Here is a 20,425-nt window from a genome sequence, read left to right as displayed (position 1 = left end):
TTTTTGCAAACATATATTTGAACTTCCCAATCTAGGAACTTCTGCTCTGACATAAACAGCTGTGCTGTTTACATGCATTTACTGTGTGCACTGTAATAAAAGGGTCATCGTAATATCCTGCGGTGGCTCCTACCTGCATGTGGTAGAGGGCTGCCGCTGCTTGTGTCTGCATGGAGAGGAGGAGACAGTCAGCCCCTGTCATCCGGGTACCTACACCTGCGCAATCGATCTGGCAGGTGCCAGGATCAGCGTATGCGCACAAGCCACGTCTGGACTGCGCATGCATAAAACTCTGGCTTCTATGGACTGCATCGGCTGCAGCCCATAGAAGCTGGACTTGGCTGCATGATAGGTGGGGAGTGACTTCCTCTCTCTGCTAATCATAGCTTGGTCTGGCAGTCCCAGAGGGAGAAAACATCCTCCACCTGGGGCTGCCTGTAGTGTCTGTGACTGACGGGGCAGTACTTCCAACAAGAAGTCACTACCAGTCACAGTGACTTCCAGTGAAGCCAGTGCAGTCATGTACTGCATCTGGCTCACTGACACTGAGCTGATGTAGCAGATTTTACTGAGGGGGGGTGGGTCTGCAGTCCTTTAGCCTATAGGTAAAATCCGCCACTGGTAAGTTGTGTTTTCCATACGCATTTCCAGTTGTGCTATAAAGCAGTGTCTATGTTCTCCTTTCCTCCCACAATCCAAAAACATACTGGTAGATTACTGGTAGGTTAACTGGATTCTCACAAAAAAATAACTCTATTTTATGTGGTATGTGTGTACATGTGAATATTGGGAATAAATATTGTAAACTTCTCTGGGGCAGCCCTTTAGTCAGTGGTCAAATATTCTCTGTAAGGGCTGTGGAATATACTATGTGTGCTATATAAAGATCTGAAATAAAATATGTAATATTTTGGTGTAATATATTTTTCCATTAGTCAGTTTGTTTTTTAATCTTGTTTAAAGTGCCCTCTGAAAACGCTATAGGTAAATCATATTTTTTGAGCAGTTTTAATCCAGGCCTCTATCTTTTTGTTGTTTTTGTTTTATTTTTTTTACCATGGACATTTTGCTATTTGTTTTATTTCTACTGCTGCATATACTTTTGGGTTCTGTAGTCTTCCCACAGTGTCATCCTTCTGACTTGCAGGTAACTGACACTCTGATTTGTAAAGTTAGAGCTATATGTAAAAAAAAAAAAAAAAATCTTTCTCCTCAAGCAGTATTTTCTTCTGGGTTTTTTTTTTTACCCTCATTTTGTTTAGATATATTGTCAGCACATACTGTATACAGCACCACAGTAATTATAATTGACACATTTGTTTTAAGAATGACCAGGAGATAATTGTTACTTAAGTCTAATCTTGTTATGTTTTTTTTGTTTCTTCCAATAGTTTGAAAATCTTGTAGAGAGTGATGAGGTATGTATGTTCATAATTCAGGGATTCATGCTGGGAGAACAGACATATTTTTATAGATTTTACATATCGTCATTCTAGAACATTGTTTTTATCTTTTACTGTACTAACCAGATATTTTTACATTAAATTTACCCCTTTTCCACTAGCTCAAAAAACACGGGTAAATGCACGGGGGCGCGCATTTACCCATGTTTTTTGCAAGTGGAAAAGGGTAAACCCGGATCAAGTGACCCGTGAATCCTACCCGGCTATTTACCTGGGTAGGACACGGGACTGATCCGGGTAGGGTTGTAGTGTAAACGGGAGCCGCGTCGATGCGACACGGCTCCCATTTACACTGTATGGAAGGGCGGCGCTGGGAGATCATGTGATCTCCCTGCGCCGCCCCTGCCGCGTCACTAGAAGCGTCACCAACCCGGCATATGCCGGGTTGTGACTGCTGATGGGAAAGGGGCCGAGCACGGGTCGCAGCAGGGGGCAGCTCCCGTGTCAGGCTCCCGGCTGCGACCCGTGCTCGTAAGTGGAAAAGGGGTATTACATTTCTCGAACGTCCTAGTGGATGCTAGGGACTCCGTAAGTACCATGGGGAATAGCGGGCTCCGCAGGAGACTGGGCACTCTAAAGAAAGATTTAGTACTATCTGGTGTGCACTGGCTCCTCCCTCTATGCCCCTCCTCCAGACCTCAGTTAGAATCTGTGCCCGGACAGAGCTGGGTGCTTTTAGTGAGCTCTCCTGAGCTTGCTAATAAGAAAGTATTTTAGTTAGGTTTTTTTATTTTCAGAGAGCTTCTGCTGGCAACAGACTCTCTGCTACGTGGGATTGAGGGGAGAGAAGCAAACCTACTAACTGCGGCTAGGTTGCGCTTCTTAGGCTACTGGACACCATTAGCTCCAGAGGGATCGAACACAGGACCTGACCTTGTCGTCCGTTCCCGGAGCCGCGCCGCCGTCCCCCTCACAGAGCCAGAAGTCAGAAGCCGGCAGAAGCGGAGAAGACATCGAAATCGGCGGCAGAAGACTCCTGTCTTCACATGAGGTAGCGCACAGCACTGCAGCTGTGCGCCATTGCGCCCACACTAACCCACACACTCCGGTCACTGTAGGGTGCAGGGCGCAGGGGTGGGCGCCCTGGGCAGCAATTGATACCTCCTGGCGAAAACTGCATATAGACAGTGGGACACTGTTATATGTATGAGCCCCCGCCATTTATTTTACAGAAAATCGCGGGACAGAAGCCCGCCGCTGAGGGGGCGGGCCTTCGTCCTCAGCACTCACCAGCGCCATTTTCCTGCCACAGCTCCGCTGAGAGGAAGCTCCCCAGGCTCTCCCCTGCAGAATCACGGTAGAAGGGTGAAAAAGAGAGGGGGGGGGCACATAAATTTAGGCGCATTAATCATAATACAGCAGCTACTGGGTAAACACTAAAGTACTGTGTAATCCCTGGGTTATATAGCGCTGGGGTGTGTGCTGGCATACTCTCTCTCTGTCTCTCCAAAAGGCCTTGTGGGGGTCCTGTCCTCATTTAGAGCTTCCCCTGTGTGTGTGGTGTCGGTACGCGTGTGTCGACATGTTTGACGAAGAGGGCTATGTGGAGGCAGAGCAAGTGCAGTTGACTGATGTGTCGCCACCGACGGTGCCGACACCTGATTGGATGGATATGTGGAAGGTGTTAAATGATAATGTAAACTCCCTTACATAAAAGGTTGGATAAAGCTGATACCTCGGGCCAGTCAGGGTCTCAACCCATGCCTGATCCTACAGCGCAGAGGCCCTCAGGGTCTCAAAAGCGCCCACTATCCAAAATGGTTGACACAGATGTCGACACGGATTCTGACTCCAGTGTCGACAACGATGATGCAAAATTGCAACCAAAAATGACAAAAGCTATACGTTACATGATTATAGCGATGAAGGATGTTTTACACATATCAGAGGTAAACCCTGTCCCTGACAAGAGGGTTTATATGTATGGGGAGAAAAAGCAAGAGGTGACTTTTCCCCCTTCACATGAGTTAAATGAGTTATGTGAAAGAGCGTGGGATTCCCCAGATAAGAAAGTCCTGATTTCCAAAAGGTTACTTATGGCGTACCCTTTCCCGCCAGAGGACAGGGTGCGCTGGGAATCCTCCCCTAGGGTAGATAAAGCTCTCACACGCTTATCTAAGAAGGTGGCCCTGCCGTCGCAGGATACGGCCACCCTAAAGGATCCTGCAGATAGAAAGCAGGAAAGTATCCTGAAATCTGTTTATACACATTCAGGGACTCTACTGAGGCCGGCAATTGCGTCGGCGTGGATGTGTAGTGCTGTAGCAGCGTGGACAGATAATCTGTCTGAGGAAATGGATACCTTGGACAGGGATACCATTATGCTGACCCTGGGGCATATAAAAGACACTGTCCTATATATGAGGGAAGCCCAGAGGGACATTTGCCTACTGGGCTCTAGAATTAATACAATGTCAATTTCTGCCAGGAGGGTCCTGTGGACTCGGCAGTGGACAGGTGATACCGACTCCAAAAAACACATGGAGGTGTTACCTTACAAGGGTGAGGAATTGTTTGGGGACGGTCTATCGGACCTGGTTTCCACAGCTACTGCTGGGAAGTCAAACTTTTTGCCATATATTCCCTCACAACCTAAGAAAGCACCGTATTACCAAATGCAGTCCTTTCGCGCACAAAGAAGCAAGAAGGTCAGAGGTGCTTCCTTTCTTGCTAGAGGCAGGGGTAGAGGAAAATAGCTGCACCTTACAGCTAGTTCCCAGGATCAGAAGTCCTCCCCGGCTTCCACTAAATCCACCGCATAACGCTGGGGCTCCACGGGTGGAGCCACTTCTGTATAGCCATTTCAGCCACCAGTGAGTTCGCTCACGGGTGGATCCCTGGGCTATACAGATTGTGTCTCAGGGATACAAGCTGGAATTCGAGGTGATGCCCCCTCAACGTTACCTAAAATCGGCCCTGCCAGCTTCCCCCATAGAAAGGGAAGTAGTGGTAGCGGCAATTCACAAGCTATTTCTCCAGCAGGTGGTGGTAAAGGTTCCCCTTCTTCAACAGGGAAAGGGATACTATTCCACAATGTTTGTGGTACCGAAACCGGACGGTTCGGTCAGACCTATATTAAATTTGAAGTCCCTGAACATTTATCTGAAAAGATTCAAGTTCAAAATGGAATCGCTCAGAGCGGTCATTGCAAGCCTGGAAGAGGGGGATTTTATGGTGTCTCTGGACATCAAGGATGCTTACTTGCATGTCCCCATTTATCCGCCTCATCAGGAGTACCTCAGATTTGTGGTACAGGACTGTTTTTACCAATTCCAGACGTTGCCGTTTGGGCTCTCCACGGCACCGAGAATATTTACCAAGGTAATGGCAGAAATGATGGTGATCCTGAGACAGCAAGGAGTCAGTTATCCCATACTTGGACGATCTCCTCATAAAGGCGAGGTCAAGGGAGCAGTTGCAGATCAGCGTAGCGCACTCTCAGGAAGTGTTGCAACAGCATGGCTGGATTCTGAATATCCCAAAGTCGCAGCTGATTCCTACGACGCGTCTGCCCTTTCTGGGCATGATTCTGGACACAGACCAGAAGAAGGTGTTTCTCCCGGAGGAGAAGGCTCAAGAGCTCGTGACTCTAGTCAGAGACTTCTTAAAACCGAAACAGGGGTCGGTGCATCGCTGCACGCGAGTCCTGGGAAAGATGGTGGCATCGTACGAAGCCATTCCCTTCGGCAGGTTCCATGCGAGGATCTTTCAATGGGATCTGTTGGACAAATGGTCCGGATCGCATCTTCAGATGCATCGGCTGATCACCCTGTCCCCCAGGGCCAGGGTGTCTCTTCTGTGGTGGCTGCAGAGTGCTCACCTTCTCGAGGGCCGCAGGTTCGGCATACAGGACTGGGTCCTGGTGACCACGGATGCAAGCCTCCGAGGATGGGGGCAGTCACTCAGGGAAGAAACTTCCAAGGGTTGTGGTCAAGTCAGGAGGCTTGTCTGCACATAAATATCCTGGAACTAAGGGCCATATTCAACGCCCTGAGTCAAGCGGAGCCCCTGCTTTGCAACCAACCGGTGCTGATTCAGTCAGACACCATCACCGCGGTGGCTCATGTAAACCGCCAGGGCGGCACAAGAAGCAGAGTCGCGATGGCGGAAGCCACCAGGATTCTTCGGTGGGCGGAGAATCACGTGCAAGCACTGTCAGCAGTGTTCATTCCGGGGGTGGACAACTGGGAAGCAGACTTCCTCAGCAGGCACGACCTTCACCCGGGAGAGTGGGGACTTCATCACGAAGTCTTCATTCAGATTACAAATCGATGGGAACTGCCACAGGTAGACATGATGGCGTCCCGTCTCAACAAAAAGCTACAACGGTATTGCGCCAGGTCAAGAGACCCTCAGGCGATAGCTGTGGACGCCCTGGTAACACCGTGGGTGTTCCAGTCGGTCTATGTGTTTCCTCCTCTTCCTCTCATACCCAAGGTGCTGAGAATCGTAAGAAGAAGAGGAGTGAGAACAATACTCATTGTTCCGGATTGGCCAAGAAGGCCTTGGTACCCGGAACTGCAAGAAATGCTCACAGAGGACCCATGGCCTCTGCCTCTCAGACAGGACCTGTTGCAACAGGGGCCCTGCCTGTTCCAAGACTTACCGCGTCTGCGTTTGACGGCATGGCGGTTAAACGCCGGATCCTAGCGGAAAAAGGCATTCCGGAGGAAGTTATTCCTAGGCTGATAAAGGCTAGGAAGGACGTGACAGCAAAGCATTATCACCGCATTTGGCGAAAATATGTTGCTTGGTGTGAGGCCAGGAAGGCCCCTACAGAGGAATTCCAACTGGGCAGATTTCTGCACTTTCTACAGTCTGGAGTGACTATGGGCTTGAAGTTGGGATCCATAAAGGTCCAGATTTCGGCCCTATCTATTTTCTTTCAAAAGGAACTGGCGTCTCTTCCTGAAGTTCAGACGTTTGTTAAGGGAGTGCTGCATATTCAGCCCCCTTTTGTGCCACCAGTGGCACCCTGGGATCTCAACGTGGTGTTGGGTTTCCTAAAATCCCACTGGTTTGAACCACTTAAGACCGTGGAGCTAAAGTATCTCTCGTGGAAGGTGGTCATGCTGTTGGCCTTAGCTTCGGCTAGGCGTGTGTCAGAATTGGCGGCTTTGTCATGTAAAAGCCCCTATCTGGTTTTTCATATGGACAGGGCAGAATTGCGGACTCGTCCCCAATTTCTGCCAAAGGTGGTGTCATCTTTTCATTTGAACCAACCTATTGTAGTGCCTGCGGCTACTCGTGACTTGGAGGATTCCAGGTTACTAGATGTAGTGAGGGCTTTGAAGATTTATGTAGCCAGAACGGCTGGAGTCAGGAAAACCGACTCGCTGTTTATCCTGTATGCCCCCAACAAGTTGGGTGCTCCTGCTTCAAAGCAAACCGTTGCCCGCTGGATCTGTAACACGATTCAGCAGGCTCATTCTGCGGCTGGATTGCCGCATCCAAAATCAGTGAAAGCCCATTCCACAAGGAAGGTGGGCTCTTCTTGGGCGGCTGCCCGAGGGGTCTCGGCTTTACAGCTTTGCCGAGCTGCTACTTGGTCGGGTTCAAACACATTTGCAAAATTCTACAAGTTTGATACCCTGGCTGAGGAGGACCTTGAGTTTGCCCATTCGGTGCTGCAGAGTCATCCGCACTTTCCCGCCCGTTTGGGAGCTTTGGTATAACCCCCATGGTCCTTACGGAGTCCCCAGCATCCACTAGGACGTTAGAGAAAATAAGATTTTACTCACTGGTAAATCTATTTCTCGTAGTCCGTAGTGGATGCTGGGCGCCCGTCCCTAGTGCGGACTTTCTGCAATACGTGTATATAGTTATTGCTTAATAATTGGTTATGTTATGTTGGCATCCATTGTTGATGCCCTGTTGTTGTTCATACTGTTGACTGGATAAGTGTATCACAAGTTACACGGTGTGATTGGTGTGGCTGGTATGAGTCTTACCCTGGATTCCAAAATCCTTTCCTTGTAATGTCAGCTCTTCCGGGCACAGTTTCCTTAACTGAGGTCTGGAGGAGGGGCATAGAGGGAGGAGCCAGTGCACACCAGATAGTACTAAATCTTTCTTTAGAGCCTGCTATTCCCCATTGTCCTTACGGAGTCCCCAGCATCCACTACGGACTACGAGAAATAGATTTACCGGTGAGTAATACAGGTTGAGTCTCCCTTATCCAAAATGCTTGGGACCAGAGGTATTTTGGATATCGGATTTTTCCGTATTTTGGAATAATTGCATACCACAATGAGATATCATGGTAATGGGACCTAAAGCTAAGCACAAGATGCATTTATGTTACATATACACCTTATACACACAGCCTGATGGTAATGTTAGCCAATATTTTTAATAACTTTGTGCATTAAACAAAGTGTGTCTACATTCACACAATTCATTTATGTTTCATATACACCTTATACACACAGCCTGAAGGTCATTTAATACAATATTTTTAGTAACTTTGTTTATTAAACAAAGTTTGTGTACATTGAGCCATTAAAAAACAAAGGTTTCATTATCTCACTCTCACTCAAAAAAGTCTGTATTTCGGAATATTCCGTATTTCGGAATATTTGGATATGGGATACTCAACCTGTATCTTATTTATTTATTTAAATTGGTCTTTGAATAAATATTTAGGTTCCTGCCACAATTATGTTTTATGTATATTTAGGAATTTTATGTACAGAAAATAGTTTGTCTTATATACAGGCATCATATATATCTTTTTCATTGACTACCTTGTTTCCCTTTGATTCTAAAACATCTCTGCATTTTGCTGTTAAAGGGGTCAGTGAGGGTGAGGTTTATGGTAGTAATACTTTACAAGAAAAAAACTATTTGAATATTTCAAGCCAGTGGTTCCCAAACTTTTTTGAGTCACGCACCCTAGAGTATCAGAATTTTTTTCACGACACGCCTAGGCAGGGGACAGGATTTGCATCCACATATTTTACACACTAGAAGACATGACCTATGTGAAAGATGAACAATGTGGAAGATGTGCAATTTCCCTTGAACTTCCCAGAGTCCTGACAAACGAAATTGAGTGTACACACTAAGCAATTTTTCAAACAATTTGAAAGACGAAAGATATCTTTGGAATTGGCACCTTTTTTACATATTTTAATATTGGGGAGGCATTTCTGGGTGTATGGGCAGGGCTGTAGAAGGGGGAACCAATGACTTTTTTATCGCCCACTGCCCCACCAATTATATTTCTCTTACGTCCTAGAGGATGCTGGGGTCCATTGTAGTACCATGCGGTATAGACTGTTCCGCAGGAGCCTTCGGCACTTTAAGACTTTTTTACAGTGTGAACTGGCTCCTCTCTCTATGCCCCTCCTCCAGACCTCAGTTTAGAAAATGTGCCCGGGAGACTGGATGCACACCAGTGGAGCTCTACAGAGTTCTGCTGGAAATGTCTTTGTTTGTCTTTTTATTTTACAGGGAAGCTGCTGGCAACAGCTTCCCTGCTTCATGGGACTTAAGGGGGGGGGGGGGGGGAAGTAGGAACCAACTTCTCCATTAGTTCAATGGCTCTGCTTCCGCTGACAGGGGGGGGGGGGCTCCAGTAAGAGTACCTTACTGGCAAAATAACACATAATATAGTCATTAAGACTATATATGTGTAAAATCCCCTGCCATATATTCCATAAAAAAGCGGGAGAAGCCCGCCGAGAAAGGGGCGGGGCTATCTCCCTCAGCACACTGGCGCCATTTCCTCTCACAGCTCCGCTGGAAGGACGCTCCCAAGGCTCTCCCCTGCAGTTTCCAGACTTCATAGGGTAAAAGAGGGGGGGCACTAAATTTAGGCGCAGTATCTGTATATTAATAGCAGCTATAAGGGAAAAATCACTGTATGTATAGTGTGAATCCCTACATAATATATAGCGCTCTGGTGTGTGCTGGCATACTCTCTCTCTGTCTCCCCAAAGGACTTTGTGTGGTCCTGTCCTCAGTCAGAGCATTCCCTGTGTGTGCGCGTGTGTCGGTACGGCTGTGTCGACATGTTTGATGAGGAGGCTTATGTGGAGGCGGAGCAGGTGCCGATAAATGTGATGTCACCCCCTGCGGGGTCGACACCTGAGTGGATGGTTATGTGGAAGGAATTACGCGACAGCGTCAACTCCTTACATAAAAGGTTTGACGACATAGCAGATGTGGGACAGCCGGCTTCTCAGCCTGTGCCTGCCCAGACGTCTCAAAAGCCATCAGGGGCTCTAAAACGCCCGCTACCTCAGATGGCAGACACAGATGTCGACACGGATACTGACTCCAGTGTCGACGATGATGAGACTAGTGTACATTCCAATAGAGCCACCCGTTACATGATTATGGCAATGAAAAATGTGTTGCATATTTCTGATATTACCGCAGGTACCACAAAAAAGGGTATTATGTTTGGGGAGAAAAAACTACCAGTGGTTTTTCCCCCATCTGATGAATTAAATGAAGTGTGTGAAGAAGCGTGGGCTTCCCCCGATAAGAAACTGGTAATTTCTAAAAAGTTACTAATGGCGTACCCTTTCCCGCCAGAGGACAGGTCACGTTGGGAGACATCCCCTAGGGTGGATAAAGCGCTCACACGTCTGTCAAAAAAGGTGGCACTACCGTCTCCGGACACGGCCGCCCTAAAGGAGCCTGCAGATAGAAAGCAGGAGGCTATCCTGAAGTCTGTATATACACACTCAGGTATTATACTGAGACCGGCTATTTCTTCAGCATGGATGTGCAGTGCTGCAGCTGCGTGGTCCGATTCCCTGTCGGAAAACATTGATACCCTAGACAGGGACACTATATTGCTAACCGTAGAGCATATTAAAGACGCTGTCTTATACATGAGAGATGCACAGAGGGATATTTGCCGGCTGGCATCTAAAATAAACGCAATGTCCATTTCTGCCAGGAGAGGATTGTGGACTCGGCAGTGGACAGGAGATGCAGATTCTAAAAGGCACATGGAAGTATTGCCTTACAAGGGTGAGGAGTTGTTTGGGGATGGTCTCTTGGACCTCGTTTCCACAGCGACAGCTGGGAAGTCAGCATTTTTACCCCATGTTCCCTCACAGCCAAAGAAAGCACCGTATTATCAGGTACAGTCCTTTCGGCCCCAGAAAGGCAAGCGGGTTAGAGGCGCGTCCTTTCTGCCCAGAGGCAGAGGTAGAGGGAAAAAGGTACAACATACAGCCAGTTCCCAGGAACAAAAGTCCTCCCCCGCTTCCTCTAAGTCCACCGCATGACGCTGGGGCTCCACAGGCGGAGCCAGGTACAGTGGGGGCCCGTCTCAAGAACTTCATCGACCAGTGGGCTCGCTCACAGGTGGATCCCTGGATTCTACAAGTAGTATCTCAGGGGTACAAGCTGGAATTCGAGACGTCTCCCCCTCGCCGTTTCCTCAAATCTGCCTTGCCGACAGCTCCCCCGGACAGGGAGGCAGTGCTGGAGGCGATTCACAAGCTGTATTCTCAGCACGTGATAATCAAGGTACCCCTCCTTCAACAAGGACGGGGTTACTATTCCACAATGTTTGTGGTACCGAAACCGGACAGTTCGGTGAGACCCATTTTAAATTTAAAATCCTTGAACACTTATATAAGAAGGTTCAGGTTCAAGATGGAATCGCTCAGGGCAGTGATTGCAAGCCTGGACGAGGGAGATTACATGGTATCACTGGACATCAAGGATGCTTACCTGCATGTCCCCATTTACCCTCCTCACCAGGAGTACCTCAGATTTGTGGTACAGGACTGTCATTACCAATTCCAGACGTTGCCGTTTGGTCTGTCCACAGCACCGCGGGTATTTACCAAGGTAATGGCCGAAATGATGATACTCCTTCGGAGAAAGGGAGTTTTAATTATCCCGTACTTGGACGATCTCCTTATAAAGGTGAGGTCCAGGGAACAGTTGTTGATCGGAGTAGCACTAGCTCGGGAAGTGCTACAACAGCACGGCTGGATCCTGAATATTCCAAAGTCGCAGCTGGTTCCTACAACGCGTCTACTGTTCCTGGGGATGGTTCTGGACACAGAACAGAAAAAAGTGTTTCTCCCGGAGGAGAAGGCCAAGGAGTTGTCATCTCTAGTCAGAGACCTCCTAAAACCAAAACAGGTGTCGGTGCACCACTGCACGCGAGTCCTGGGAAAGATGGTGGCTTCTTACGAAGCAATTCCATTCGGAAGGTTCCATGCAAGGATCTTTCTGTGGGATCTGTTGGACAAGTGGTCCGGATCGCATCTTCAGATGCATCGGCTGATAACCCTGTCTCCAAGGACCAGGGTGTCGCTGTTGTGGTGGCTGCAGAGTGCTCATCTTCTAGAAGGCCGCAGATTCGGCATACAGGACTGGATCCTGGTGACCACGGATGCCAGCCTTCGAGGTTGGGGGGCAGTCACACAGGGAAGAAACTTCCAAGGACTATGGACAAGTCAGGAGACTTCCCTACACATAAATATTCTGGAACTAAGGGCCATTTACAATGCCCTAAGTCAGGCAAGACCCCTGCTTCAACACCAGCCGGTGCTGATCCAGTCAGACAACATCACGGCGGTCGCCCATGTAAACCGTCAGGGCGGCACAAGAAGCAGGATGGCGATGGCAGAAGCCACAAGGATTCTCCGATGGGCGGAAAATCATGTACTAGCACTGTCAGCAGTGTTCATTCCGGGAGTGGACAACTGGGAAGCAGACTTCCTCAGCAGACACGACCTCCACCCGGGAGAGTGGGGACTTCATCCAGAAGTCTTCCAGATGGTTGTACACCGGTGGGAAAGGCCACAGGTGGACATGATGGCGTCCCGCCTCAACAAAAAGCTAAAAAGATATTGCGCCAGGTCAAGGGACCCTCAGGCGATAGCTGTGGACGCTCTGGTAACACAGTGGTTGTACCGGTCTGTGTATGTGTTCCCTCCTCTGCCTCTCATACCCAAGGTACTGAGAATAATGAGAGGAGTAAGAACTATACTCATTGTTCCGGATTGGCCAAGAAGAGCTTGGTACCCAGAACTTCCAAGAAATTATCTCAGAGGACCCATGGCCTCTGCCGCTCAGACAGGACCTGCTGCAGCAGGGGCCCTGTCTGTTCCAAGACTTACCGCGGCTGCGTTTGATGGCATGGCGGTTGAACGCCTGATCCTGAAGGTAAAGGGCATTCCGGAAGAAGTTATCCCTACGCTAATTAAAGCTAGGAAAGAAGTGACCGCAAACCATTATCACCGCATATGGCGGAAATATGTTGCGTGGTGTGAGGCCAGGAAGGCCCCAACGGAGGAATTTCGGCTAGGTCGATTTCTGCACTTCCTACAGTCAGGGGTGACTATGGGCCTAAAATTGGGTTCCATTAAGGTCCAGATTTCGGCTCTATCGATTTTCTTCCAAAAAGAACTGCTTCACTACCTGAAGTTCAGACATTTGTTAAGGGAGTGCTGCATATTCAGCCCCCTTTTGTGCCCCCAGTGGCACCTTGGGATCTCAACGTGGTGTTGGATTTCCTAAAGTCGCATTGGTTTGAACCACTTAAAACCGTGGAACTAAAATATCTCACGTGGAAAGTGGTCATGCTGTTGGCCTTGGCTTCGGCCAGGCGTGTGTCAGAATTGGCGGCTTTGTCTTGTAAAAGCCCTTATCTGATTTTCCATATGGATAGGGCGGAATTGAGGACTCGTCCCCAATTTCTCCCAAAGGTTGTTTCAGCGTTTCATTTGAACCAGCCTATTGTGGTGCCTGCGGCTACTCGTGACTTGGAGGATTCCAAGTTGCTGGACGTAGTCCGGGCACTAAAAATCTGTTTCCAGGACAGCTGGAGTCAGAAAGACTGACTCACTATTTATCCTGCATGCGCCCAACAAGTTGGGTGCGCCTGCTTCAAAGCAGACTATTGCTCACTGGATCTGTAGCACGATTCAACTTGCACATTCTGCGGCTGGACTGCCGCATCCAAAATCTGTAAAAGCCCATTCCACGAGGAAGGTGGGCTCTTCTTGGGCGGCTGCCCGAGGGGTCTCTGCTTTACAACTTTGCCGAGCAGCTACTTGGTCGGGGTCAAACACATTTGCTAAATTCTACAAGTTTGATACCCTGGCTGAGGAGGACCTAGAGTTCGCTCATTTGGTGCTGCAGAGTCATCCGCACTCTCCCGCCCGTTTGGGAGCTTTGGTATAATCCCCATGGTCCTTACGGAGTTCCCAGCATCCACTAGGACGTCAGAGAAAATAAGATTTTACTCACCGGTAAATCTATTTCTCGTAGTCCGTAGTGGATGCTGGGCGCCCATCCCAAGTGCGGATTGTCTGCAATACTTGTATATAGTTATTGTTTAACTAAAGGGTTATTGTTGAGCCATCTGTTGAGAGACTCCGTTATATATTTCATACTATTAACTGGGTATAGTATCACGAGTTATACGGTGTGATTGGTGTGGCTGGTATGAGTCTTACCCGGGATTCAAAATCCTTTCCTTATTGTGTCAGCTCTTCCGGGCACAGTATCCTAACTGAGGTCTGGAGGAGGGTCATAGAGGGAGGAGCCAGTGCACACCAGGTAGTCCTAATGCTTTCTTTAGTTGTGCCCAGTCTCCTGCGGAGCTGCTATTCCCCATGGTCCTTACGGAGTTCCCAGCATCCACTACGGACTACGAGAAATAGATTTACCGGTGAGTAAAATCTTATTATATATATATACATACATACACACACACACACACACACACACACACACACACACACACACACACACACACACACACGGAAAGTCCCACACTCTCACCCGACACAGATAACGGCTGGGGTGCCAAATCAAAGTCTGATCCAATCAAGGGGTCAGACTCATTGTACAATACAGTATTTCTCCACATTACAGTGGAAAAAGATAGCACTCTCCAGACTTGCGCGATATGATGTAAATATTAGTCATTTATTCAAAAGCTTGGTTCCATGTAACTCTATGTCACAAAAAAATATATATACAGAAAGGGCTCACCAACGTTTCGGTCCTGTGCTAGGACCTTTCTCAGGTCCTGGTTCCATTCTATTGCTGCTGATGATGCTACTGTTGCTTCTGACTGTATATTGACTGGCATATACCCTGAGAAAGGTCCTAGCACAGGACCGAAACGTTGGTGAGCCCTTTCTGTATATATATATTTTTTTGTGACATGGAGATACATGGAACCAAGTTTTTGAATAAATGACTTTAATATTTACATCATATCGCGCAAGTCTGGAGAGTGCTATCTTTTTCCACTGTAATGTGGAGAAATACTGTTTTTATATATATATATATATATATATATATATATATATATATATATATATATATATATATATATATATATATATATTGTAATACAGGGCGTGTGGTGTGGACTGGCAATTCCCTCTGTGTCCCTCTGACAGGCAATTAGGGTAGATCTGTCCCCAATAGCTTCCCTGTGTGTGAGTGGTGTGACTGTACAGGTGTGTACCATGTCTAGAGAAAGTTCTTCCCCGCAGGAACCCATTTTAGAGGCACAAGAGTGTTCTGAGCTGGTGTGGGTGAGAAAGTTGCAGAGTAATATGGCAAAACTGGCAAAGAAATTCTCTGAGTCTGAACAGCAGACAAAGTATTGGAGACAGTCTGTGGAGGATGCACTGTGTGCCGATCCCTCCACGTCATCCACTCTGGACCCCTCCAGTTGCCAGAAAAGGTCTCTGGCTCAAATTATGCAAAGGGACACTGACACAGATTCCGACACTGAGATCGACACTGGGGATTTGAGGGGGGGTAGACCTCAAATTGGCTAAGAGCGTTCAATGTATGATAGTCGCTATAAAAGAGGTGTTAGAATTTACTGATACAACACCTGCACCTGAGTAAAAAGATTTATTTAATTTAAAATAAAAACAGGTGGTAACACTTCCTCCATCTAAGGACTTAAATGCATTCTTTGAGGAATCCTGGGCTAACCCGGAAAAGAAGTTTGCTATTCCTAGAAGGTTACGGGTAGCGTACCCTTTCCATGAAGAGGACAGGCGTAAGTGGGAGTCACCCCCAATGGTAGACACCTCAGTCTCTAGGTTGTCGAAGAAAATAATTTTGCCTGCCCCAGGGTCAGCTTCGTTAAAAGAACCTCCTGACCGCAAGTTAGAGACTATTTTAAAATCCATCTATGTTGCTACGATTACGTTACTCAGGCCCGCAATTGCCTCTGCGTGGGTAGGTAACGCAGTGGAAAAGTGGGCAGACAACTTAATTGTTATTATTGACACAGTCGATAAAGATGATATGCTTCTAATTCTAGGTCATAACAAAGATGCTGCAGGTTACTTAGTGGAGGCTATGAAGGACGTAGCCTTACTGGGCCCACGGGCCTCTGCTATGGCGATTTCAGCCCGCAAAGCACTCTGGATCCACCAATGGAATGCTGACGCGGAATCCAAAAGAAATATTGAGGCGCTCCCCTACAATGGTGAGGCCCTCTTTGGTGAGAAGCTGGATGCTATGATATCAACTACTACATCTGGCAAGTCAGCATTTCTGCCGTCGGCAGCTGCACCGGCTAAGAAAGTACATCATTCTCATACTATGCAGTCCTTTCGGCCCAACAAGTACAAAAAGGCTAAGAGTACCCCTTTTTTCACAGGAAAAGGGAAGGGAAGAGGTAGAAAACCTACAACACCATCAGGCTCCAAGGAGCAGAAGTCAGCAACTACTTCTGCAAAAGCCACAGCATGACGCTGGGGCTCTCCTGCGGGAGTGCGATCGCGTGGGGGCATGCCTGCTATTTTTCAGCCAGGTCTGGGTTCACTCAGATCTGGATCCTTGGATACTACAAATAGTATCCCAAGGTTACAGGTTGGAATTTCAAGACCTTCCCCCATGCTGATTTTTCAAATCAGCCTTGCCAGTTTCTCCTCAGGACAGCGCAAATGTCCTGAACGCAATACACAAATTATGTCAAGACAAAGTAATTTCCTTGGTTACTGCCGAACAAAAGAACCAAGGATTTTATTCAAGCCTGTTTGTGGTGCTGAAGCCGGATGGCTCGGTCAGACCGATTTTAAACCTAAAATCTCTGAATCTGTATTTGAAAAGGTTCAAATTCAAGATGGAGTCCTTGAGAGCTGTGTTTTCCAGCTTGGAAGAAAGGGAATTTCTGGTGTCAGTCAATATCAAGGATGCTTACTTGCATGTCCCCATTTACCCACCACATCAAGCATACCTGAGGTTTGCGGTTCAGGATTGCCACTACCAATTCCAAACATTACCGTTCGGGCTCTCCACCGCTCCGAGAATATTCACCAAGGTGATGGCGGAGATGATGGTTCTCCTTTGCAAGAAAGGAGTCAACATAATTCCATACTTGGACGATCTCATAAAAGCGAGATCCAGGGACAAGCTACTCCAAAACATAGCATTATCCCTGTCGGTACTTCAACAGCACGGTTGGATCATCAACATTCCAAAATCTCAGTTGGAACCGACCACGAGCTTATCATTTTTGGGTATGATACTGGACACCAAGGTACAGAGAGTATTTCTACCGGTGGAAAAGGCTCAGGAGATCCAGAGCATGGTCAAACAAATTTTGAGACCACGAAGAGTATCAATTCATCTGTGCATTCGCCTGCTGGGGAAAATGGTAGCAGCTTATGAGGCGCTACAATATGGCCGATTCCATGCCAGGGTTTTCCAATGGAACCTACTGGACAAGTGGTCCGGGTCACATCTCCACATGCATCACAGGATAATCTTATCAGTGAAAGCCAGAATTTCGCTCCTGTGGTGGCTACAAATTTCTCACCTCCTGGAGGGACGGAGGTTCGGGATTCAGGCCTGGATCCTGGTGACCACGGATGCAAGTCTCCGAGGATGGGGAGCAGTCATGCAAGGCGAAAGCTTACAAGGGAGATGGTCAAGTCAAGAAACTCTCCTTCACATAAACATTCTGGAGTTGAGAGCTGTGTTCAACAGTCTTCATCAAGCGGCAAACCTTCTTCAAGGTCGTCCCATACAGATCCAGTCGGACAATGTAATGGCAGTAGCTTACATAAACCGTCAAGGCGGAACAAAAAGCAGAGCGGCAATGGCAGAGGTGACAAAGATACTCCTCTGGGCAGAAAGGCATGAAAAAGCTCTGTCTGCGATTTTCATTCCGGGAGTGGACAACTGGGAAGCAGACTTCCTCAGCAAGACACGATCTCCATCCAGGAGAATGGGGCCTCCACCCAGAAGTCTTTGCGGAGGTGACAAGTCGTTGGGGCATTCCTCAAGTGGATATGATGGCATCACACCTCAACAAGAAGCTTCAGAAATATTGTTCCAAGTCTAGAGACCCACAAGCAATAGCAGTAGATGCACTGGTGACCCAGTGGGTGTTTCAGTTGTATCTATTCCCTCCACTTCCTCTTATTCCAAAAGTTCTCAAGATCATTAGAAGAACAGGAGTTCGAGCAATCTTCATTGCTCCAGACTGGCCAAGGAGGGCTTGGTATCTAGATCTTCAAGAGTTACTACTGGAAGATCCTCTCCTCTTCCTCTTCGCAAGGACCTGCTTCAGCAGGGGCCGTTAGTTTATCAGGACTTACCGCGGCTGCGTTTGACGGCATGGCTGTTGAGCGCCATATCCTAGCCTGTAAGGGTATTCCCACTGAAGTCATTCCCACACTTATTCTGGCCAGGAAAGGGGATAACGTCCAAACATTACCATCATATTTGAAGAAAATATGCATCTTGGTGTGAATCCAAGAAGTCTCCTGCGGTGGAGTTTCAATTAGGACGTCTTCTCCTATTTCTACAGGCGGGTGTGGATGCTGAATTGAGATTAGGGTCTATTAAGGTCCAAATTTCAACCTTGTCCGTTTTCTTTCCTGAAGTCCAGACGTTCGTGAAGGGGGTTCAGCGCATCCAACCTTCCTTTGTGACTCCTGCGGCGCCATGGGATTTTAACGTGGTGCTGCAGTTCCTTAAATCGGATTGGTTTGAGCCTCTGCAAGAGGTGGAGCTAAACTTTCTCACTTGGATGTGGTCATGCAGTTGGCCTTGGCTTCAGGCAGACGAGTGTCTGAGTAAGGAGCTCTGTCACACAAGAGTCCTTATTTAATATTTCATGAAGATAGAGCTGAACTGAGAACTCGTCAGCACTTTCTTCCGAAGGTTGTGTCGTCTTTCCATATCAACCAACCAGTGGTGGTGCCAGTGGCTTCTGACACCTCAGCCGTTTCAAAGTCCTTGGATGTCGTCAGAGCGTTGAGGACTTATGTTGCTAGAATGGCTCGGATAAGGAAAACAGAATCTTTGTTTGTCCTTTATGACTCCAACAAGATTGTGTGTCCTGCTTCTAAGCAAACTATTGCGCGCTGGATCAGGGTTACCATTCAGCACGCTCATTCCACAGCAGGATTGCCGTTACCGACTTCGGTAAAAGCCCACTCTACAAGGAAGGTGGGTTCGTCCTGGGCGGCTTGCATTGCATACCTCCCAACTTTTTTGAAGTACAGATCAGAACCCGGGGTAGCCTCAACAAGGGGAGTGGCCATGCTGAAAATGCTATGTCCTCCAGCCACACCACCTATTTTCAGCACTTCGGTGCATGCTCACAGGCGCTCAGTGAACAGATCCCACAGGCATGCAAATGGCATTTATTCACTGCTTGCTTTGCTAAGCAGAGCAGCATGCCACAGGGTGGAACGTTGGCAAGACCTGGGACTGTTACACCAAAATTGGGACAATTGAGTAGCATCTCATTGCAGTTCTGGTGTTTATGAAGGTTTAAAAACAAAAAACTAATATAAGGTCATTGTGAGCATAATCTCTAAAACAGTACACATATTAAGTAAATATCTCTGTAAATATGACGTAGTAGTATAAATTTTAAGACTTGCGTTTGCACACACACACACACACACACACACACACACACACACACACATTGTGTATGTGTGCATTTCTTTTACAATTTCTTTACTGCTTACTGTAATAATAAATATAAATAAAAGGATATTTGGTATGCAGTCAGCATACCGATGGATGGGATCCCGGCTGCCACAATACCGCTGCCGGGATCCCGCTAGGGGCACCATACCGCCACCAGAATACCGACGAGGTAGGTGATTCCCCCTCTGTGGGTGTCCAAAACACCCACAGAGGGAGATTAGAACCTGTGGCGAGCCCGCAGCATGGCGAGCGCAGCTAGGCCACAAGGGGCTTCGTTGCTCTCGCCCCCCGCCAGCATTCTGATGACCGGGATCCTGACATCCGTATAATGACTGCCAGGATCACGTACTGATCCCGGATATTTATCCTATCGTGTTATAAAGTCATTAACAGTTCAGAGAATAAACAGTAAAATTGAACTTGGTGTAGAAGATTTGTGGAGTTTTTCTTGTCGCCTCACTTTGCAAAGTAGCTGCCTCTAAACGTCACAGATGGACTTATCCCAGTAAAGTCCAAATAGTATCTGCAAGAATGTGGGGGATGTGAAGAAGATGGCGCTATTGTGCCTACTGTATAAGGATGGAGTGATAGTGGATAGCCCAAATATGTACTTATCCTAAAGTATTATGGATGTTGGGATTCTTTATCCAATCTGAATCTTCTTTTTAGATCTTATTACAGGCTCATGGGTACATAGAAAACATATTGGGAAAGAGATCATGTGTAGAAACTTCCCAGTGGTTTTTATGAATATGTAGTGAGATATTGATATCTCTAATATGTGTCTGTATATACAGAATTTTTTCTTGTTAGGTAGAAGTGGACTAACCTCACTTCCACAGAAATTTGTGTTTTGAATCTTATAGCAGTATCTTTGACTCCCTTGTTTGTGCAAACTATATAAATATGTGGGAGTAAATGATCAACAGCGTACCTCACTTACATAGTGAGGGATTTTGCTACACACATCAAGGCATCTTTGTCATATAGTGTGATTATAGCGTACCGTTACTCATGGTAAAAACGGCGATGTTCCTCATATC

At 47.4% G+C, this 20,425-nt stretch overlaps 1 protein-coding gene and 1 long non-coding RNA gene across 4 annotated transcripts in view; one reads left to right on the top strand and one right to left on the bottom strand.

Moving 5' to 3' along the window:
* LOC134910544 (uncharacterized) overlaps window positions 1-20,425 on the bottom strand; it is a 263,414-nt gene that overhangs the window by 27,593 nt on the left and 215,396 nt on the right. The gene's annotated exons all lie outside the window — the stretch shown is intronic.
* The window catches only part of AP1AR (adaptor related protein complex 1 associated regulatory protein), a 192,138-nt gene that overhangs the window by 67,477 nt on the left and 104,236 nt on the right, over window positions 1-20,425 (top strand). For all 3 annotated transcript variants that reach the window (XM_063918677.1, XM_063918687.1, XM_063918666.1), the window contains exon 3: window positions 1,392-1,418. In XM_063918677.1, coding sequence (XP_063774747.1) covers window positions 1,392-1,418 — 27 coding nt within the window. The remainder of the gene's footprint in view (window positions 1-1,391; window positions 1,419-20,425) is intronic.

The sequence above is a fragment of the Pseudophryne corroboree genome, chromosome 1 (genome assembly GCF_028390025.1).
Source record: "Pseudophryne corroboree isolate aPseCor3 chromosome 1, aPseCor3.hap2, whole genome shotgun sequence".
Lineage (NCBI taxonomy): Eukaryota > Metazoa > Chordata > Amphibia > Anura > Myobatrachidae > Pseudophryne > Pseudophryne corroboree.
Note: the sequence above shows the minus strand (reverse complement) of the source record. Positions and strands in the feature narration are given on the sequence as shown.